This window comes from Phaenicophaeus curvirostris, chromosome 12, assembly GCF_032191515.1.
Source record: "Phaenicophaeus curvirostris isolate KB17595 chromosome 12, BPBGC_Pcur_1.0, whole genome shotgun sequence".
NCBI classification, from domain to species: domain Eukaryota; kingdom Metazoa; phylum Chordata; class Aves; order Cuculiformes; family Cuculidae; genus Phaenicophaeus; species Phaenicophaeus curvirostris.
Window position 1 is genome coordinate 13,960,438 of NC_091403.1, and position 19,277 is coordinate 13,979,714.

At 47.7% G+C, this 19,277-nt stretch overlaps 1 protein-coding gene across 1 annotated transcript in view; it reads right to left on the reverse strand.

The window, feature by feature from the left end:
- Positions 1 to 10,532, reverse strand: part of CHSY1 (chondroitin sulfate synthase 1) — a 76,936-nt gene extending 66,404 nt beyond the window's left edge. The window contains exons 1-2 of the mRNA XM_069866348.1: positions 10,267 to 10,532; positions 1,298 to 1,793 (exon numbers count right to left, since the gene is read on the reverse strand). Coding sequence (XP_069722449.1) covers positions 1,298 to 1,793; positions 10,267 to 10,532 — 762 coding nt within the window. The remainder of the gene's footprint in view (positions 1 to 1,297; positions 1,794 to 10,266) is intronic.
- Between the last annotated feature and the right edge of the window lie 8,745 nt (positions 10,533 to 19,277).

A 19,277-nucleotide genomic window follows, 5' to 3' on the forward strand; every position in this document is an offset into this window, starting at 1 on the left:
AGCCACTGTTAGTCCAGGAAGTCTTAATGCACAAAGATATGAATGAATTACTGCAGCTGGAAACCTCCTTCCCCTTCTCAGAGGCTTTCCCATCACTGAACTGTGAACTGAAATGAAGCAACAGCTTCTGGGGGCAGAAATTCAGTGTCAGAAGTTTAATACAAGTCTTTGCCAGTGAAAGAGTGGGGCAGCAGCAGTATCTGTCATCATCTGTGACCACAGCTCCTCTGTCACGTGGGTGAAAGAATCCTCCTTTTTACCACATCTCATAAAAGGGCAAAGCAATAGTTGCATACAAGCCATAAATGTTTGTATAAAAAGACAAACTGTTCACACTCATTTCTGCTCTCTATTTCTCCCTTATTTCTAAGGCAGACCCAACAGCATTTTCCCTGGTACTACAGGAGAAAGTGCAACTCAAGACCTCCAGGTGTTTTTAATCAGACAGTCTGTAAACACCCAGGACTCACTTCAAAGAGCAGAAGTCCCCCTCACCCCTGTGAGACGCCACCAGACCCCAGCATCCAGCAGGAAGCCCTGCCACAAGCAAGCTGGAGGCTCTTTTTTTTTTTCCTTTCTCCCCCTGAAGATGCCAAATTTTGCAGACACATCAGTGTGGGCAGACCCTGAGTTGTGGTGTATGAGCAGTGGCTTGTCTCTCCTGACGTCAAAGACCTGCTGAGCAGGCATCTGCAGGATGGGGCTCCCAGCAAGACCCTTGAGCAGCAGTGGACTCGGGCTGTGGGCAGGCTGGGAGGCAGCTCAGTGCGCAGGGTGATGGTGCCAGGCACCATGAGACATCTCTGCCATGGCTGTACTTTGTGAAAAAACTGTCACTGTCAGGGCAAACATCTGCCAGCCTTGCAATTTCAATGCAGCAAGTTGCACAGTAGTTGTATCATCTGTTTTCCACACTGGCAGCATGAAACACCCAGATAAAAAAGATAAGAGGCATGGATAGTCATGACTGCAGGGACTTGTGGCCATTCTGATTTCAGCTCATTCCCTTTCTAAATGACGAATGTTCTTCCCGTCACCCCTATGCACATAACATCAGGCTCCACTTCCCTCCTTACTGTCGCACTTCTGTATTTGCATGCGTCTCTCCCAGGGTGACACTTGTAGGAAGCAAAGAGTGCAGAAACTGTACAGTTGGATAGTTAAGGTGCAAAGGGAGGTGAGCTCTGGAGAAACTGCTGCACAGACGTAGAACAAGTCCCTCCTGCCAGCCTCTCCCAGCCGCTCCTCCATCTCCCCCAAAATACACACACTTCATTCCCTACAGCCTCATCCTTACCTCATAGGACCATACACACTGCACTCCCGCAAACCTCCGTACGCATCTTCCCACTTCCACATCCTCGTGGGTGGTGTACATCTCTTGGAGACACTCGCCAATGTGGGGCACCATTCTCCGCAGAACTTCCCGGCTCATGATCACTCCTGGTCCCCCCATGCAGAAGTTCTCGCCTGGTTCCAGCGCCAGCTTCCCCATCTCCTCTGTGGTGCCGAGGCCAGTCTGCCCAAGGAAGAGGGGCTCGCTGCTGTTCAAACTCCTGAGGAAGTTCTCCAGCTTGTCTCCTTTGATGTAAACGTCATCATCAGCTCTCATAAACCATTCGTATTTGTCCAAGTAGTGGTCATGCATGTATTTGAGCATCATAAACGATTTCTTCTGGGGTGGGTAAGAGTCATCTACACCTGGAAGCGGCACGATGGGGATGGGAATAGAGGTGTCCGAACCCTCACTGGAGAAGAATTCAACCTTGCCAGGAATGGTTTTGGACCACGTTCTAGATTGAAAAAAACAATAAAGACTAATTAAGTATGCAAACTGAGGCAGGCAGAGTGTGCTGTCAGAGACCACTCAAAGGAACTACACCTCATCTGCTTTATGAGTTTTCTTTTTAAATGCCTTGAAGGAATATTTTTCTCCATGCAAATGAGGACATTCACATGGCACACAGAGCAAGTGGTATAACACAAAAAATTCTGACATGACAAGGATCTGAATATCATTTTTGCAGCTGTGTTTGAAAGAAAAATAATTCAGTAGCAGTATTAAGCACATTGGCACAGAGCAAAGTCAAGGTGAGCTAAGGCAGGCAAACAATACACATAAAACAAGCTTCCCTGCAAGTTCTACAGCATCGTATCCAGCTCCCAATCTTCCTAAGCCCCCCAAAAGCTCAAACGTGCATTCAGAAGTACTGACAGAATAAAACAGATGCAAACTTCACATGAACTTGTGAGGAATCAGTATCCTGTGGGAAACCAACAAAACAGGAACTTCTCTAGATGCTATGTGGAGAAGCAAGTAGGACTTTGACAGAAGTAAACCACTCCTGCCTGTTTGCAAGAGCTGGCGAAGCGCAGAGCATATGATACAGTAACCTCAAATGGGTCTGCCTAACCCACAAAGGACTAGTAGAAAAGTAGTCCTAAGAGATGGACACAAACCACGTGATCCCAACAGCTGACCTGCTGCAGCCAGCACTAGTGCCTCCAGCAGCTTTCTGCACGTTTCAAACTAGATTTTAGTAGAGAAGAAAATTACAAAAGAGAAGCCTTTTCTGTGCGAAGCAGCACAGCAACGACATCTGCTCCACACCTTCCACGCTCCTCTCTGCTAAATCCAACCCATCTGCATGGGCAAACTGGGTCACTTATCTTGCAGGAAGAGATGTAGGATGATTCCTCAAGGCAGACTGTGGAACACTTAACATCTTCCACGGAGGATTTTCAATCATGTAACTGTTACAGCCTTGTTCTAAAAATTATGAATTTTAACCTTTCAGTATCATTTTCTCAAATTCTACCTGGAAAAAAAGCAGAGTTCATACACCCTTCACAGAAACTCAAAGAAAACTATTTTCTTTGGTAAGTCAATGGGGTTTGCTCCTTTTTGTATAGGAGGAGAATATTTTCTAATGATGTCTGGTGACTATGCTCAGAATGTGACCTATATTCAAAGCTGAATGTGAAAACACTCTTGATGTAAAGGACACGGTATTTCCTCAATGCATCACTGCCACTTTTACCAGATGCTGCTCAACATAGGTTTCTTGCCAAAAGCAGAGCAGATTTTGGGCAATATAGACCATTTGAAATTCAAAATCTCCACAATTAGTTACCATATAAAGTCTGACATGTACAAATATTTCAGAATAAACAGATCCATAGAACTGTTTGGTTGGAAAAGACCTTTGAGATCATCAAGTCCAACCGTACCTGTCCACTACTAAATCAGATCCCTGAGGACTTCCTTAAGCTCTGCCAGGAAGTGCACAGGTATTTAATTAGTACTAACTCAACAACAACTTCAATGCCTTAACAGCAACACACTAATTAAGCTTTGTGTAATGAATATTGCCCAATTACTTTAAAAGTTTTGTCTTCTGGATTCCTTGCTGCCACAGGCAGTGTTTCACAGGAAAAGTTTAGATCCCATCTTCCCACAAAAGGACAGAGTAAAGCCAATGGAAACATCACTGTTGACTTCACAACGGTGATGATGAGGCCTTTAATCATCACTGATGCAATTAATGCATGGTACCACTGGTTATAAAGCCACATCCTGTTAAAGCACTGAAAACCGATCCATTTTAAAATGAGACATGCTCATATCTTGAAATTTCACTGTTAAGGAAGTTCCACTGTTTTGAATTTTCAGATTTGCTCTCCTGTCCTTGTAATGTTTACAAACTATAGATAAGGCAGGATGCCTTGCCTCACTCCAAGCTTTTGCTCCTTTCTGGATTCTTCAACTCTTTTCTTTTTTTTTTTTTTCTCTCCACACCGCCACCCCTTCTGTTGATTTCTAGTTTGAATTTGCTCCCTGCTCTCCAGCCAGGTACCTTCACCTCAAGACCCCACTAGGTATCACCAAGAGAAGATTCTCCTATTCAATGGAGAGGGAATAAAACGTATATACAACCATAACCCTGACACGTTTGATTCCCAGCCCTTGTATTGCTTTAAACCCCTCAGCTCATAGCAGAGAGGTTGGAACTAGATGATCTTTAAGGTCCCTTCTGACCCAAACTATTCTATGATATTTCAGTTTCACACTAAAGCAGGAATAAACCAGAGACATATCCCTGCAATTGTGGGGAGTACAAGGTACATAGACCATGCCCTAACGATAACTACACCCCAAGGATCAGTGTGCAACTTGGGTAAGCACCAAAGTACTACTTCAGCCTTGGGATCTCACACTGACCGTGCCCCAGCATGGTGTGACTAAGCTTTTGTTCATTTCTTGTGACAACACAATTTCTAGGATGAGAAAGACTTGCTGTGTCATTTGTGACTGTGGCTTTGAGAGTTTTTTCAAACTCAGACAGACAAAATGTGCTCCCACATCGAAAAACTGCCTAAGCATCTGCGTCAATGCAAGCACTGCTCAGCAGAGACTAAAACAATGGGAATCACCATGTGCTGCTCCTTATGTTTAAGCCACAGCTCGCTGCTCCACGCAGTCCCTTTCTGGGGGGGAAATATAGAACAGTTTGCTCAGAAAGCACGTCGTTGCACACCGCCAAAGAAGCCAAAGCACAGATTGTAAGATGAACACTAAGTGCATTTTTCTGAGCCCAGCTATCAGCAGAGCTAAGAACTAGGAAACTCAGGGATGAATTCTGATCAAAGCTACTTTTAACTTCTTTATCTGGCATTGCAAAGAATCAGATCTGGCTCAATCACAAGTGATTCTGCAGATCAGTGTGTCGACAGCTATGTTTCTTGCCCATCCTCCTATCTCCAGTCCAGCTTACCATGTCTGCTCCCCGATTATGGGCAGCAACCTGACCCTTTCGGCTCCTCAGGCATAAAGCTCTTGTCTCACCACCTTCCCACTCCTGTGGCTCCACCAGGACCCGCTCCCACTAGCTGGTATTGCTTTCCTGGTCAAGGCTTCACTAACATGAGACTTGCAGATTGTACGTGCAAACAAGTGCCATGTTTGATAATACAAAAAAGGAAAATACTTTTAGCAAAACCCGAGACCTCCCTTCCTGCCATAAGGGCTCCATGTCACCTCACCTCTTCTAAGGAAATGCGGTGACCACATTTCTGCCACCGGGCTCCGGTATCTATGTCTGCAGAGACCACGTCCCCTGCAGTGAGCGCTGGTAGCCTCAGTCAACGTAAGGCCGTCTCAACTGTCCAGAGAGAAGTATCAGGTTCTGGATACAACCGATATGAGTACTGAACTGGTCACTTAAAAACTCAGCAATTGAACTGCTCTGACGATTCCAACCTTGTCTCCTCTGCGTAATCTGAATCTGCTTGGTTAAACAAGAGGATGTGCATGAATCAGGACAGCAAGGTTCTCTGTTACCTTCTTCTGGAGCAATGCTGAAAACTCATATGAGGGTGTGCGATCAGGTTTTTCTTCAAGGCACACAACTTCAACAAAATAGAAGCTAGCATTGACAAGGCAATCAAGTGTAATTTAAACAAACATAGAAAGATAAGGTAATACTTCTTTAAAAGAAACTTCTTGGCTGAGGACATTAGGACACCTCCAGTATTGGTGGTTACCAACTCAATTTCACCATCCCTCACCTGGTTTTGTGCACTGTGTGCACCCTAAACTGAGTGAGTCACATGCAAACTGGATGCAAAGATTTTGTCACAGCCGGTAGAGGTATTCACGCAATACTGAAAACTGCACAGAGAGACTACTAAAACCCCAGTGTTTTCTATAAAGTGATCGCTACTATAGTCACCAAATGTAATCATTAGTCATTTCTTCTTTTTAAAAGAAGTTTAAAAAGCATAGCTAGGAGCAGGAAGAGCACAGATCTGGAATGTTTTATCTTCAGTTTCCAGTGTTCATTATTTATTTGTATTACCTTGCTTTGTTACCAGCTCTGCAGACTCAGCAGAAGCACAGTCAGCAGCATCATGCAGACAGTGCTCCCTTTGTAGAGACCCAAATTGGAGATAATCACAAAAAAATTTATTTGTAGTTTGTCTGCAGCTTGGGAACCTCCCTTATAAGAGATCAGAGAAACCATTTAAAGTTTCGAGAAACAGCCATCTTGTATAATTATGCTGAAGAAAACTGTCATTTGTGAAGAACTTAGCAAGATAACGGACCCAAAAGACTGATTTCTTGAATACATGGTTCAGCTAAATTTCATGTTGAATTAGAGCTAGTTTTGCATAACTATTCTTCAAGGTGCCGTCTTCCCAGCAACGCTTGCTACAGGGGAAGCTATGAACCACAGCAGAACAGAGCACAGAAACCCACACACTGCTCCTGCACGTGGTACTGCAGATGACCATCACAAGAGCTCAAAAAATCAAGCTGGTTTTTTCATATTTCCAGATAGCTTTAAAAGACTATGACAGTTAAGATCTGCATCACAAAATTCAGATTTTGAGGGAGAGTTCCTTTCAAATTCAACTTGCTATCTAGCTTTACTGGAGAACCCAAGCAGCTTCCACAGCTCCTCAGAGTCCTTTGAATTAAACTCCTCCAATTTAAAGTGATGCTCAGTTTCTGTCTGTGGACATCCACCCACGTTTCCTGCGGAAAGAGGGACAGAAACAGGTCCATCACCCACAGGCACGCCGATACCCAGAGGATCAGACCAAAGCCCATGTGTCCCAAAGGTCTGGGCCATACATGTTTTGGGGTATGCAGGTGACTGTTTCTCCTTATCCCGCATGTATCTGTGCCAGCTGCTCTCCTTCTATTTGTTTCAGACATTAACATTCTTGTAATTTTTAGGTAACTGCTGACTGCTCCAAAAGCCCAAGTATGTCCTACTTCTGCTAGAGGATACAAGAACAGGACACGCGTTCGCACCACTGCAATACTGTGGTACAATTGATATTGTAAACAAAATGTGTATGGTGCTGTTATGATGTTTAAAGACATTTCACACGACCTCATCTCAAGAGGCAAGAGTGCACACTCCATAATCCATCATATCGCCTCCCTAGCAAGTGGAAAGGGCCAAAATCAGATACCACCCAAAAGCCTCGACGTAGGCTCCCAATTTAAAAGCAAAAAAATGTGGTTTGTATCATGCTTCTGCAGCAGCTACTGCGGGCTTAGACAGATAATACAAACTCCTTTAGACCCAAATCCTTCTGGCTGCCTTTCACTTAAGCTTTTCCAGGTACTTAGATTCCAATGCAGTCTGTTTCCTATAAGCCACCATCAAGTGTGGCAGCACATTCAAAACGAAGCCTTCCAAAGGGCATCATTCTGCTGTGGGAGCAGGGTGGCTTAGTGTGAGCCCTGCAAAACTCACTTTCCCCATGCAAGCAGCATCACAGCACTTCAAGGTGCCATGAGGGCTGTCCCAAACTGAGGACTACTGCAACTGTGTTCCAACAGGGATACTGCCAAAGGCCAGCCCCTGGAATCTCACCATTAACTGCATTCACACTCGTTTCCTGCCATGTTTCCTGGGAAATCTAGTTGCTATAAAAAAAATAAAATAAAAAAAGGGTTAACTGCCTGAGATTTCTGTTCCTGAGACAGCAGACTTAAATCTTCTGGGAGAGGGCTTCTTTTCATCCTCTCCTTCCTGCAGCTCTTTTAAGACAACTCCCCTCAACTCCAAAACCATTACCACATATTGTTGCACTTTCCCTGAACCCCAGCCATACCTTAACTCCTTCCTGCATGTCTCTTTTCCTGACTATTTCTCGTCCTTTGATGTGCCACCACAGTTTCTGCTGCTGCACTTCACGGGTCTCCTGGAAGGGAAGCTTTGCTAACCTGGCTGTCAGATGCAATAACTGCTGAAGCTACAAATCTGCCCTCCAAAAACCTGTAGATGTAAAGCTTATTCTCTGCCTCACAGACTACAAAAGCACCACTGTTTCAAAGAGCCGGTGCCTCCTGAAAATCCAGCAGGCTTGTTTTGCCTTGCAGTGGTCATTTTGCTCATGATTGATGTTCAGGAAGTGGATTGCTTCCCCTCTTATTAAACCCTATCTGGATTCACAGCAGCGAGGATCAGCAAATGCTTTCTGCTCCAGTCCCTTTTCGCTGTGTCTGTAAATGGCCTTTGAGCCACATCAATTTGGAGGTATTCAGCCTCTGAATCTCTAATTCCGGTATCAAGGCTCTGCACACGCTGCCACCCCGGGAAGGCCTTGCTAGCAGCTTCCCTTTTCGCTCGCTGTGCCAGCGATTCAGCTCACCAGGATGCTTTGTCAATGTAGTAATCCCAGCAATTCTCTGCTTGAGTACTTCACGGCAATCAAAAGCCATTTAAGACTTCAGGTTTGTCTTCCTCTTCCCCCCTTCCAACCTTCCCCCAAAGATGTCTTGTTTCTTTGAACAAAGGGAAGAAAAATGCATTTAGCTCTACCGCAACGTTAAGAGGTCTTTTTATTCATCCCTTCCGAGCAGACATCATCTCTCTATTCATCACTTCCAGAGTGGACATCATCTTTAGAGGTTAAACCAAAATAGTAGTGCAGTAAAAAGTGACACTCGGATCTCCTTCCAAGGGCTGAAGAGATCCGATTCCGTTAGCTGAATTTGTTAAGTTGCATCTTTAGCCATTTTTTGTGTGTGAGCAGATGTTGCAGATCTGATTCTGTAAACCCAGCTCACCCACAGCACGAGACTGTCTGGCATGCACAGGCAAAGCCAGGGGTGAGAACCCTTCCTACACCAAAGTCAAATGCTCCACAGCTGCCATCTCTGGACAACATTGGGGTAAGTTTTCCTTTCTTGAATTCTTGATGCAAAATCTGATGGACACTAAACAAACTATTCTGCCATAAAAACTGTTGCGTGACATTCCAACCCGAGTCTACCCTTTCTGTATGTAAAGGTCAACTCTCCAACCTTTCTGTACGTAAATGTAAATTACACGGCTCATGTGATTTGCAACCCAAAATGCTCCATCCCACATGGCGAAGAAGAATATATAACCCTGAAGAAACAGATTCTTTCACCCATTTCAAAGCATCAATCATGCACTCCCTGTAACTTAATTACAGGTCTGCTGCTGAAAGAAGGAATTATGTTTCCGTCAATACCACCCCTGGCAGACAATACACTTCAGATTGCCCAAATTAAGCCATTTTACTATATTTGAGCTGATGTAGAGAGCTACCCTTTCCCAAAACTAGGGCTGGGCAGGGGGAGGAGCAGATGCATCATAAACGGTTTTGCCATCCTGTTCTTACCAGCCAATAGGGCCAAGTACTTTTCAGCTTGGGCAGGCAGGAGATGGAGAAGAGTTTGTTCTAGTACAAAACTAAAAGGGATGTTTTATTAGAGAAAGGGCCGCCCTGGAGCTCCTGGCCATTCCTCTGACGGCTCAGTTGGAGCTGGGATATACCCGAGCTGACATTTTAGCCCTTAACTCTTTCAGATTTCCTAAGCAGGCTTCCCTGCGCCTCCCAGCACTGCCCGCTGGCGCAAACGCCGGGAAAATGAGCATATTTCAGCAGAGCAGGGAGTTTCTCCAAAGCCACAGACGCGTCTCTCACAGAAGAGATGATTATTCTGATGTTGCTGAGGCTTTGGACAGGAGTCCCGTTAGCACGCGGCGATACCCAGCTACGGCTGGAGACCGCACAGCGCAGAGCACAAGGACTGATCCGCTCCAAAAATAGGTGCCCCAGGTAACAAAGGCTCCGCCAGCCCCAGGCTCGGAGAGTTTCACCAAAGCCGACTTTCCCCCCCATCAGCGACGGGGAGCACCGCCCGGCTTCGCTCTTTGTTCCCAGATGCGATTTCTGGGTCTCGTTCCTAAGCACACGCTCTCGGCTTGGCGCAGCGGTCCTTTTTTTCCCTTACCCAGGGGGTTACGGCGGGCTCCAAACTTTACTATTACTGTTATTAGGCTGCTGGCTCTCTTCAGCAGAAGCGCTGAGGGGACCGGGGGAACGCGTCCCCTCGCTTCGAAGGGGCCGCCGAGGCAGGACCGCGGGCTTTGCCTGCCAGGAACCGAGACCTCCCGAGAGCATCCTCGCGGCTCTGCCCGCCGCCTCGGGGCGCCTCGCTCCGCTCCCGGGCTGCGAGGAGTCCCCTGGGCTCGGTCACAGCCGCCCCGGGGCGGGGGGTCGGGGCTGCGGGACCTCCCGAGCGCGGGATCGCGCCGAACCGAACGGAGCCGAGTCCACCCGAACTCGCCCGAACCGAACCCACAGCCCAACCGAACGGAGCCGAGCCCACCTGAGACCACCCGAAGAGAGCCGAGCCCTGCCGAACCCGCCCGAACTGAACCCACAGCCCAGCCGAACGGAGCCGAGCCGGCCCGAGCGGCCCCCGCTCACCGGTGCGCGGCCACGGCGCGGGTGCGCAGGTACTTCTGCGCCGTCATGACCCCCACGAAGAGGAAGCTCTGCGCCGGGGAGCCGGCTCGGCGCGGCGGGGCGGCGGCGGCGGGCGGCGGGCGGCAGCCCTGCGGGCGGGCTCTGCGGGGCCGCGCCGCCGCCGCCAGCTCGGAGGCGCGGGGCAGGACGAGGCGCGAGGCGAGCACGAAGCCCAGCACCAGCCCCAGCAGGACGCTGAGCCAGGCGCGGCGGCCGCGGCCCGCCATACCCGCCCGCCCGCCGCGGCGCAGGCCCTCACAGCGCCGCCGGCCGCGCCGCGCCGCCCCGCGCCGCCATGGGCAGGGGCAGGGACGGGAAGCGGGCGGGGAGCGCGGCACAGGCGCCGTGTGCGGGGCACGCCGTTCGCCCCGCCCCGGGGAGGTGCTGGGGGCGGTGCGGAGGCCGCGGCCACCCCCGGGCAGCCAACGGGAACCGGGAGGGGGCGTGGGGCAAGAGCTCCCCCACCCCCCGGGATGGGGAACGGGACCCCAGCGATGGGGAGGAGGGCAAGAGCGCCCCCCCGGGATGGAGAACGGGACCCCGGGATGGGGATGGGGAGGAGCAAGAGCCACCCCCATGGACAGGGAACGGGAGGGACCCCGGGAGGGGAGCCTGAGATGGGGAGGGTAGCCCCGAGCCACCCCCGGAATAGGCAACGGGACCCCGGGATGGGAGCGGAGCCCCCCGGGACAGAGGGTGGAATCGGGGCGGGGGGGGAGTGGGGCTGAAGACACGGGATGGGACCCCTGGACAAGGAACCGGTCCCAAAGCATTGCCCTGGAGCGGGTCCTTGATGCCAGTGGGGGTCTGGAGCCTGGGGTGGGGAGGGGTACTGGGATCTGGGATGTGATCGTGAGACAGGGACCTGATCGCAAAGCATCACCCTGGAGCGTGGCCATACGAGAGGGAGCTGCACCTTGGCCAAGCACCCTGCACCGGAGACGAGGTCCCTGACCCAGCATCCCACACTGGGAGCCTGGGATTGGGACCCCAGACCCTCAGCCCAGCTGCTCAGTCCAAGAAGCTGGGATGGGAGCCCAAGAGAGCATGGGTGTTCAGATCCCGGCACAGGGACTGAGACACTGGACACAGCCTCAGCCCAGCATCCTGCACCAGGATCCCAGGACAAGACCCTGGCTCGGGAGGTGGGACTGGGACTCTAGTCCAGACCTTTGGACAAGGGAGGGAAGGTGCTGGGAGACCTGGACTCCGACTCGGGACAGGCCCCATATACCCATGCCCAATGGCAAAGATCTGTTGCCCATCCCTTCAGAGCCCATCACAGCTCACACCAAACCTTGGCAGCAGAAATGCGCCATTCCCATGTGTGCATGGTTGGGTCCCTGCTGCCCAGGCCCCGGACCTGCTCTGCCTCGGCCCAGGGTGCAGAGCCAGAGGGAAGGCACAGCACAGCAGTGAGGAGCTGCCCTCCAGCCCTGGTTTCGCTTGGCGCTGATGCATTCATGCAGCACATGCTGTGGTGCCTGGGGCAGTGAAAGCACAGGCAGCTCTCCTTTTTTTCCCACCTTGCTAATTAAACCGACCAGAAATAGGTCAGCCTATTTCCATCCAGAGGCTATAATGACTGCTCAACAGAGTGAAGGAGTTAGCTGTACTGTGTGAAGAGTTCTTTTTTCTTTGTCTGCTCTAACACTCCACATGCATTTCATCTACAGAGTGCTTGAAGTACTGCAGCCCCAAACCCTTAACATTTTACAGGAAAATAACCCTCCAGTGTATGCAGAAGAAACATATCTAGTGCAGCCCGCTGACCTCCTGCGTATCATTGTAGCCTCTTCCATTTCCTACCGACTCTCCCATCTCCAGTTGCCAGTCTTTCCTATTTTAAAATTCAATTCTATTGTGGTGTCATCCACAATGAGCTAAGAATAAGAAAGGATTGGCATAACGGCAGCCTGCTCTTGAGCAAGAACCGTTGCAAAAGAGGGTGCTGTGCCAAATTATTACTGCACATAATTAAGTCAGAGAGCCATTCATGATGGATTTCTAGGATCCTTATGCAGTAAGTAACTGTCACACTTGCGGGAACTAGCAGGTAATATAATCTGCTTATCTAAGGAACTCGGTGATATGTCTTGGAAAAAATGCCTTTGTGTGGGTTTTATTGCTCTTGTGATGGTGCAATCCTCACACAGAGGTCAGCACCAATGAACTTTTGTGATGTCAGGAGCAACAAACTACACAAGGGAAGTGCCATCACGATTTATGGTATTAAACAAAAGTAAAATGAAATATAAATAGAAACTAGAGGAGAAATACAAGCAACTAACAGGAAAGAAGAGCAAGAGGCCTCCTTTCGGTTGCCCAGGGGCAGAACGCAGAAGTAGTTAGGGAGGTTTATGTTTGTGGGAAGAGGAAGAGAAGAACTGAGCAGCAAAAGAGAGGGAAAAGAAGAAAAGTCCAGGCTGGAACAGACAGGAGGTAGGTAAAGCTGGGGAAGGGCAGGAGCACTGTCACTTGGCAAAAGCCAGCTGGAAGGTGAGAAGAGTTGCTGAGGCCAAGGCTGCATGCCTCCAAGAGCTGCAAAACAACAGGACAGGGTTAAAAATGCAGCAGTGGCTGGGATTCAGTGAGTAGCAGCAGTTTCCCAGCAGCTTCAGGTGTGCTACGAGTCAGAGAGGAGGCTGATGAAGATCCCCAAAAGGGCTCTTCAAAGGCTGACCATGCACAAGGCACAGAAGCATTCCCACCAGAGACAGGCACGGGGCAGACCCAGGGGCTGGCTGGAAGCCCCATGTTGGCTCCAACAAAACTGGCACAAAGTTGTCTTTCTGGGACCTTCCTCCTGGAGACAGGGAATGGGACCCACAATCTGCCTCAGTTCACCCTATTAAAATAACCCCAAACCATTACTTACACCAAGAAAACATTTTCTGCCATATCGTCCTTTCCATATCTTCCATATAGGGAAATTCCCCCCAAACCAGTACTAGAATTCTGTTCTACTTCCCAATGCTTTACTGTTTTTTCTAGCTATTGATGGCCTGACCCCTTTTGACACAGCCTGGGATATCCTCAGCCTGTGCCACTCTGCACACATGGACCTTTTACTCCACTTTTGAAAGCTTCCTCAAAAGGGACCTCCTCAAACTCTGCTTCTCCCCTCAAGCCTGATCATCAGGTCCTGAAATACAGGACACTGACAGACATTCAAGTAAAATAAAAAGTAAGGCCATTCCGTTCCAAAACAGGGAGATGTGGCAAATCCGTGAGCAGGAATGGGATTTCTCTCAGCATGATCCAAATCAGCAATAAAAATCTCCTGATTCAAGGGAAAGCCCATGAATTACAGGAAAAGGCAGAGCTAGCATGGTTAAAAGGCAATAAAAAAGAGAAGGGTTGGGGCTGAGGAGCTGTCAGTTGGCTTCTTCCCATAAATAAAATAAGTTAGTCATCAGAATTCAAAACTTCATGCGACTTAGCACACATGGAAACGATGAAGCAGAGCAGCACACTCCCGTGTTAGATGTTCGCTGCCCCAAGTTCTCACTTGGCATTTTCCCACTTCCCTGCACCTCCCAGCGGAATTATGGTACTGAATCTCACTGCACACAGGGAGTGAACTGAGAGTGCTTAGGGAAGGAGCATATTAAGGAGGGATGCTTTCTTGGTGCCAGGATCTAACCTGGAGAGGAGGCACATTCAGAATTCACGCTGCCACAGTGCGAGATCACACCAAGAGCTGTAGGGCCGAGACATCTAGCTGTAAAGAGGAGGCAGCACCTGAGAATGCTGCAATGCCCACACGGCCTCCCCAGGCACATCAGAGTGCCACGCTTCATTACATTTATTGAACCAAGCTCACGTGCAAGAGTGCTGGGTGGGCAAATGCCTCTTTTACTCCTCCTGCTCCCTTCCCTGGTCTTGCATAAAGTAGCTGCTATTTTTGCTATACAAAAAATAGAAAAAAAAGGCAAATTAAGGGAAAACATGAAGACCACATCTCAGTTCTTCCAACTGAATTATAAGCCTGCCATTACCTGCCTAGAAAATGTTTTTCATCTGGTTGTCAGAGACATGCCATGCTACATAAGCACATTTGTGTGCCTTCCCCTATTAATGCAACTCTTAGTCTCAATAATAGTTGACACACTATATTATAGCTAGTTTGTATTGAAAGACATGATACTTTTCTCATATAACACTGTTTAAAAGCATAAACACCTTTTCATGCAGCATATTTTCTATTCCATGTGGGATTGCTCGAGGGAACATTCTGAGGGCTCTCCAAAAGCCTGAAGAGGATGCATGTCGTGTGTGCTCTGTCTCCATGCTCCCATCCCACTCACTCCAGCAAGATTAGCACCTGGACCAGTTGTGGACAGGCTCACGCAGTTTAGATTCATATCAGATTAACAAACCAATAAATGTGTTTTTAAACAATGATAAAGCCAAGTCCTTGAAGCAGCAAGCTGGTTTGTGCGCATACTGAATGGACGTCATCCTTTTTGAATAAAGAAGGTTCATACCAAAAAAGAAAGGTTTCTTCCCCTGGGGCGACTCTGCCCTAAGAGGAAAGAGGGATGATCCTGCATTATAACCACTTTTTCTTCCTGTATGTTTTGATATCCAGTTTTTCCACAGCGATGAGCCCACCCTCATACTCACAGGATGTGCCTGCTACGTTACAGATTCTATACCGGTATTTTAAAGGAATGGTTAAAAAAGTGAACTGTTTCCCAAGCGCTCCAGAAACTTCAATTATGAATGTTCCAGTACTTAAAGTGATACTTTAAAACTGCCCAGGCATGGAAAATGAGCGCACTTCATATATTCAAGGTAACAGACTCACAGTGGAAAAAATCTAGCTGGGCAACCAGCAGGGTTTGTCTTGGTCATGGTGTTTCCAGCACCACTGCATGTTCCCAAATGATGCAGAAACTCCTTCCTCAGCTCCAGCACCCACTTTTTACCCCCCTCCCCATCCTCTTCTGGTGCAGCCACGGCGTGGTCCCAGCCTTTTCATTCAGGCGAAGCGCTCGGAGGATGGCAGCCCAGGGACAAAGCCGGCTCCCGGCTGGAAAGCCGGGCAGACAGCGCCCTCTCCCTGACAAGCAGTGAGACCAACTTAGGGCGAACGTTACCCCCTCCTGTACATGGTTAACGAAAGCTTTAGGACTCAGCTTTGGAGGGGGTTTTGGTTGGGGTTTGGTGGTTTTTTTGTTTGTTTGTGGTTTTCTTCTTTTTTTTTTTTTTTTTTTGAAAAAGTAGACAAAATCACATTATGGTTTGGCTTGGAAGGCACCTCAAAGCCCATCCAGTTCCAGCCCCTGCCACGGGCACGGACACCTCCCACTGGACCAGGCTGCTCAAAGCCTCAACCAACCTGGCCTCCAACACCTCCAGCCACGATTTTTCTCTGGCAACCTGTGCCAGTGCCTCACCACACTCACAGTAACAAATTTCTTCCTAAGGTCTCACCTGAATCTCTCCTCTTTCAGCATAAACCCATTCCCCCTAATCCTATCCTTGCACTCCCTGATAAAGAGCCCATTCCCAGCTTTCCTGTAGGCTCATTTAAGTATTGGAAGGCTACTCTAAGTCTCCTCAAAGCCTTCTCTTCCTTAACAACCCCAACTCTCTCAACCTGTCCTCGTACGGGGGGTGCTCCAGCCCTCAGATCATCTTTGTGGCCTCCTCTGGATCTGCTTTAACAGATCTACGTCCTTCCTGTGCTGACAACTCCACTGAATACAGGTCTCCAGGGGTCCGCAGAGCAGAGTAGAGGGGAAGAATTCCCTCCCTCAACCAGCTGCAGCCCAGGATTTGGTTGCATCTTGTAGGCAAACCTGACTGTAACTCTCCGTTTTAACGCATGTAACAGAGCACTAGAGCTAGATTGGAAGGCCAGGTATTTCAGTCTATCCATTTTCCTTCCAACTTCTTCCCCAAGTCCTTTTCCTTGCCATCCCTACATTAACGTTACCCACAGAACCCACTCTGAAGCTGAGCTCGGTATGCAGCATAGCTGAAGAATCTTGCTTAGTAAACTATGGCAGACGGACAGAAGAATGACATTATTGATTTATCAGCACAGATCTTGTTACGTGCTGGAGGTGCTTTTTAACAGGTATGCACTTTAAAACACAAATGATCACAGAACTATCAGAGCAGCAGCCACAATACCTACCAGCCCTCACAACAGCAATCTGCCATGAAAACGTGTGCATTCACCACCAAAACCGGGCTGAGACTAGTGCAGCCATCGGGTGCTTCATAAGAACTTTTGAAGTGTCTGGCTCCGGAGCTGGGAATATGGGCAGGGTGTGTGTCAGGCTTGGAACAGCTGGCTTGGACAATCAGACAAAATCAGCTACAATGGTGCAAGCAAGCCAGGACACCACCCAGCCAGCAGCCGTATGCTTTTCCTTTGTGGTTGCGGAGCCGTTCCAAAAGCTAAGTTTTCATTCCAAAAGGCAGAAAAAAAAAACCTAATCCAAGTCTTCAGCCCATCCAAGTCTAGACCAGCTTTTTCTACAGTTGAAAATCATACAATTTTCATTTAGCGACAGCGTGGACAGAAATGTGCTGTGCCCCACTCTTGGCTAACCAGGTCCCTGAAGAGGTGTCACTTTTTTAGCCTACACAAGGGCAAAAATCTTCCAGAGGGTAGATGATGCCTGCTGATGCGCAGCCAGGCTTAAAAACCTTGCAGGAGGCATAAAGCACAGCACTAGGAGGGTCTAATGCAGCCATTAACCATCATGCTGCTGCTAAAGCGTGTGGGAGCCTGTCATGCTGGATGCCATCCTTGTTCGGAGTGCTCTGAACACAAGTGTACCCTTTAGTTATCTTCTATGGGAGGAGAAAAAGACAGAAAACCTAAGGGAAAAACCACCCAAACCCAAACACCTGAGCGGAACACCAACACAGGCTAAGGAAGAAACCAGCTTGGGCACAGAGCAACTGCAGAACAGCCCAGTTCCTTGAGTTTTGAGCCAACACAGTATGGAACGGTGTAAACCAGATAAGATTCTATTTGTTAGCACTAACCTTTCTCACCTGCATTGCACCTCTATCAGGAGTGCAGTGACTCGCAAATAATGGTACAACTACCATTGTCACTCAGGAACAGCTCTGCTGTCATACCCCCCTTTGTCTTCGCTCCCCCAAATCCATCTTCTCTTGCTCATTTTTTAAAATTTCCAGTGCAAGAAACACTCCTTTTTTTAAAAAAACAAAACAAAAACATTGTCTGCAATACAATATAATTCTTAAAAGCTTTCCTTCATTTCACAATGTTTTTGAAAGGCATAAATAAAGTAAAATAAATTTTAGGAGGGTGGCAACATGGGCTGTTGGTCAGTTTTAATTCCAGTGCTCAGTATCTCCTGATGAATACTTAACAGAACTATGCATAAACTAGACCTCATCTGCAGTTTAAAGAAAACAAAAACCTTTGATCCTGCAGCACATAAATCATCTGAAGGGCAATGAAAAATACTTAGCTGCATTTCTTGAGCAACTGATGTTTTTGAATTAGGATTTTTCAACACCCAAACCAGATACTCACTGGTGCCTAAGAAACATTATACAGCAGTTGAAGAGCATTACATTAATTCTAAGTTTGTTGGTTAGCTTCTTCCAGATAAAGGTATTTCCAGGCATCTGCACCAGTGGAGAAAGAGGCTTCTTGCATAACTGCTGTAAAGTGGGGGAGAGAAATATTCTCCTGAAGGCTTTTTAATAGAATCTTTCATAATTCAAGTTCTTGGGAATTCATACCAAAGTAGGAACAGCAAATCCATTAAACAGTTCATTTTTACCCAATGCCTTCGGCATGTTTCACTCTTAAGCTACAAAGCAACACGCAACCACCTTTCTGTCCTTGTTTGTGGTCAAAGGAGAGCTTTCTGTTTGAAGTCAAAGGAAAAACCCTTCCATCTGCCTGTGCGGTTGTGAGCCAAGAGGTGTTTTCCAAAATGAGGTTCTTCCTCCCATCCTGTTCAATCTGCTCAAGAAAAACTCAGGGAATTGAGGATTAAAGTAAAAAAAATTAAGGGAGACAGAAGGCTGAAGTTTCCTGAAATATGTAAATCACTTCATTCTCACTGGATACATCTTAATAAATCTTAGAACTAGTCAGAAATACACATCCCCAGTTCTTGCCAGAAGTCTTGAGGCACAGAGAAAGATTACTCCTGGCAGTCCCTCACTTGCAAATTTTACATGTTTACTAGCCAGAGGCTCCTTCCAGCACAAACCACCTCAGCTTTGTGCTGCACAGCTGGCAGCAAGGTAAGAACACACCTCAGCACCGAGCTGGGCTATACAGGACAGCAGTACAGCCAGGCCATCAGCTCCCACTCAAAACACACTCAGAAATGGAGGCAATGCAAAGGGAATTAATTCTTAATGTCCCTAGGGTGTAAGCCTGATGCTGCACTGCTAATGCTGTACACGGTCCTGCTGCCCACAACACACACAACTCAGAGCAGTTGTGGCTTCTCTTTTCCCTTTGAATACCCTGCAGCGTCCACTGACCATGTCCAAGTATCCCCTCCTCCACAAACCACATTTGTCAACAATGACTTGTAAAGTAGCCCGCTCTGCTCAATTAAAGCAAAAACCTTTGCTATGTGTTTTCTTCATTTAGATTCACATACAGCTGAAGTTACAAACAGTAACGCAGTCTGCCCCATTTCAGAATCATTTACTGGGGTGGGGAAGAGAACCGGAAGTTTCACTTTTCAAACTTGGAAAAATTTGATTTGGTTTTAACCTGAAGGTGATTCTTCTAGAATCATGACTTGAAACACAGAACACACAAATAAAACAAAATTGTTAAAAGCCAAAAAGAACAGCTGGAAACCCCCTTGTTTATGGAGGTTGTCAAATGAAAATAACTTCATTTGATCTCTCGTCTTGCTTTATATGCATTTATTGCACTAGAACATATGCCTTCTATAGAAAAATATGCTGTAGAAAACAACAAGATTGTAAATACTAGA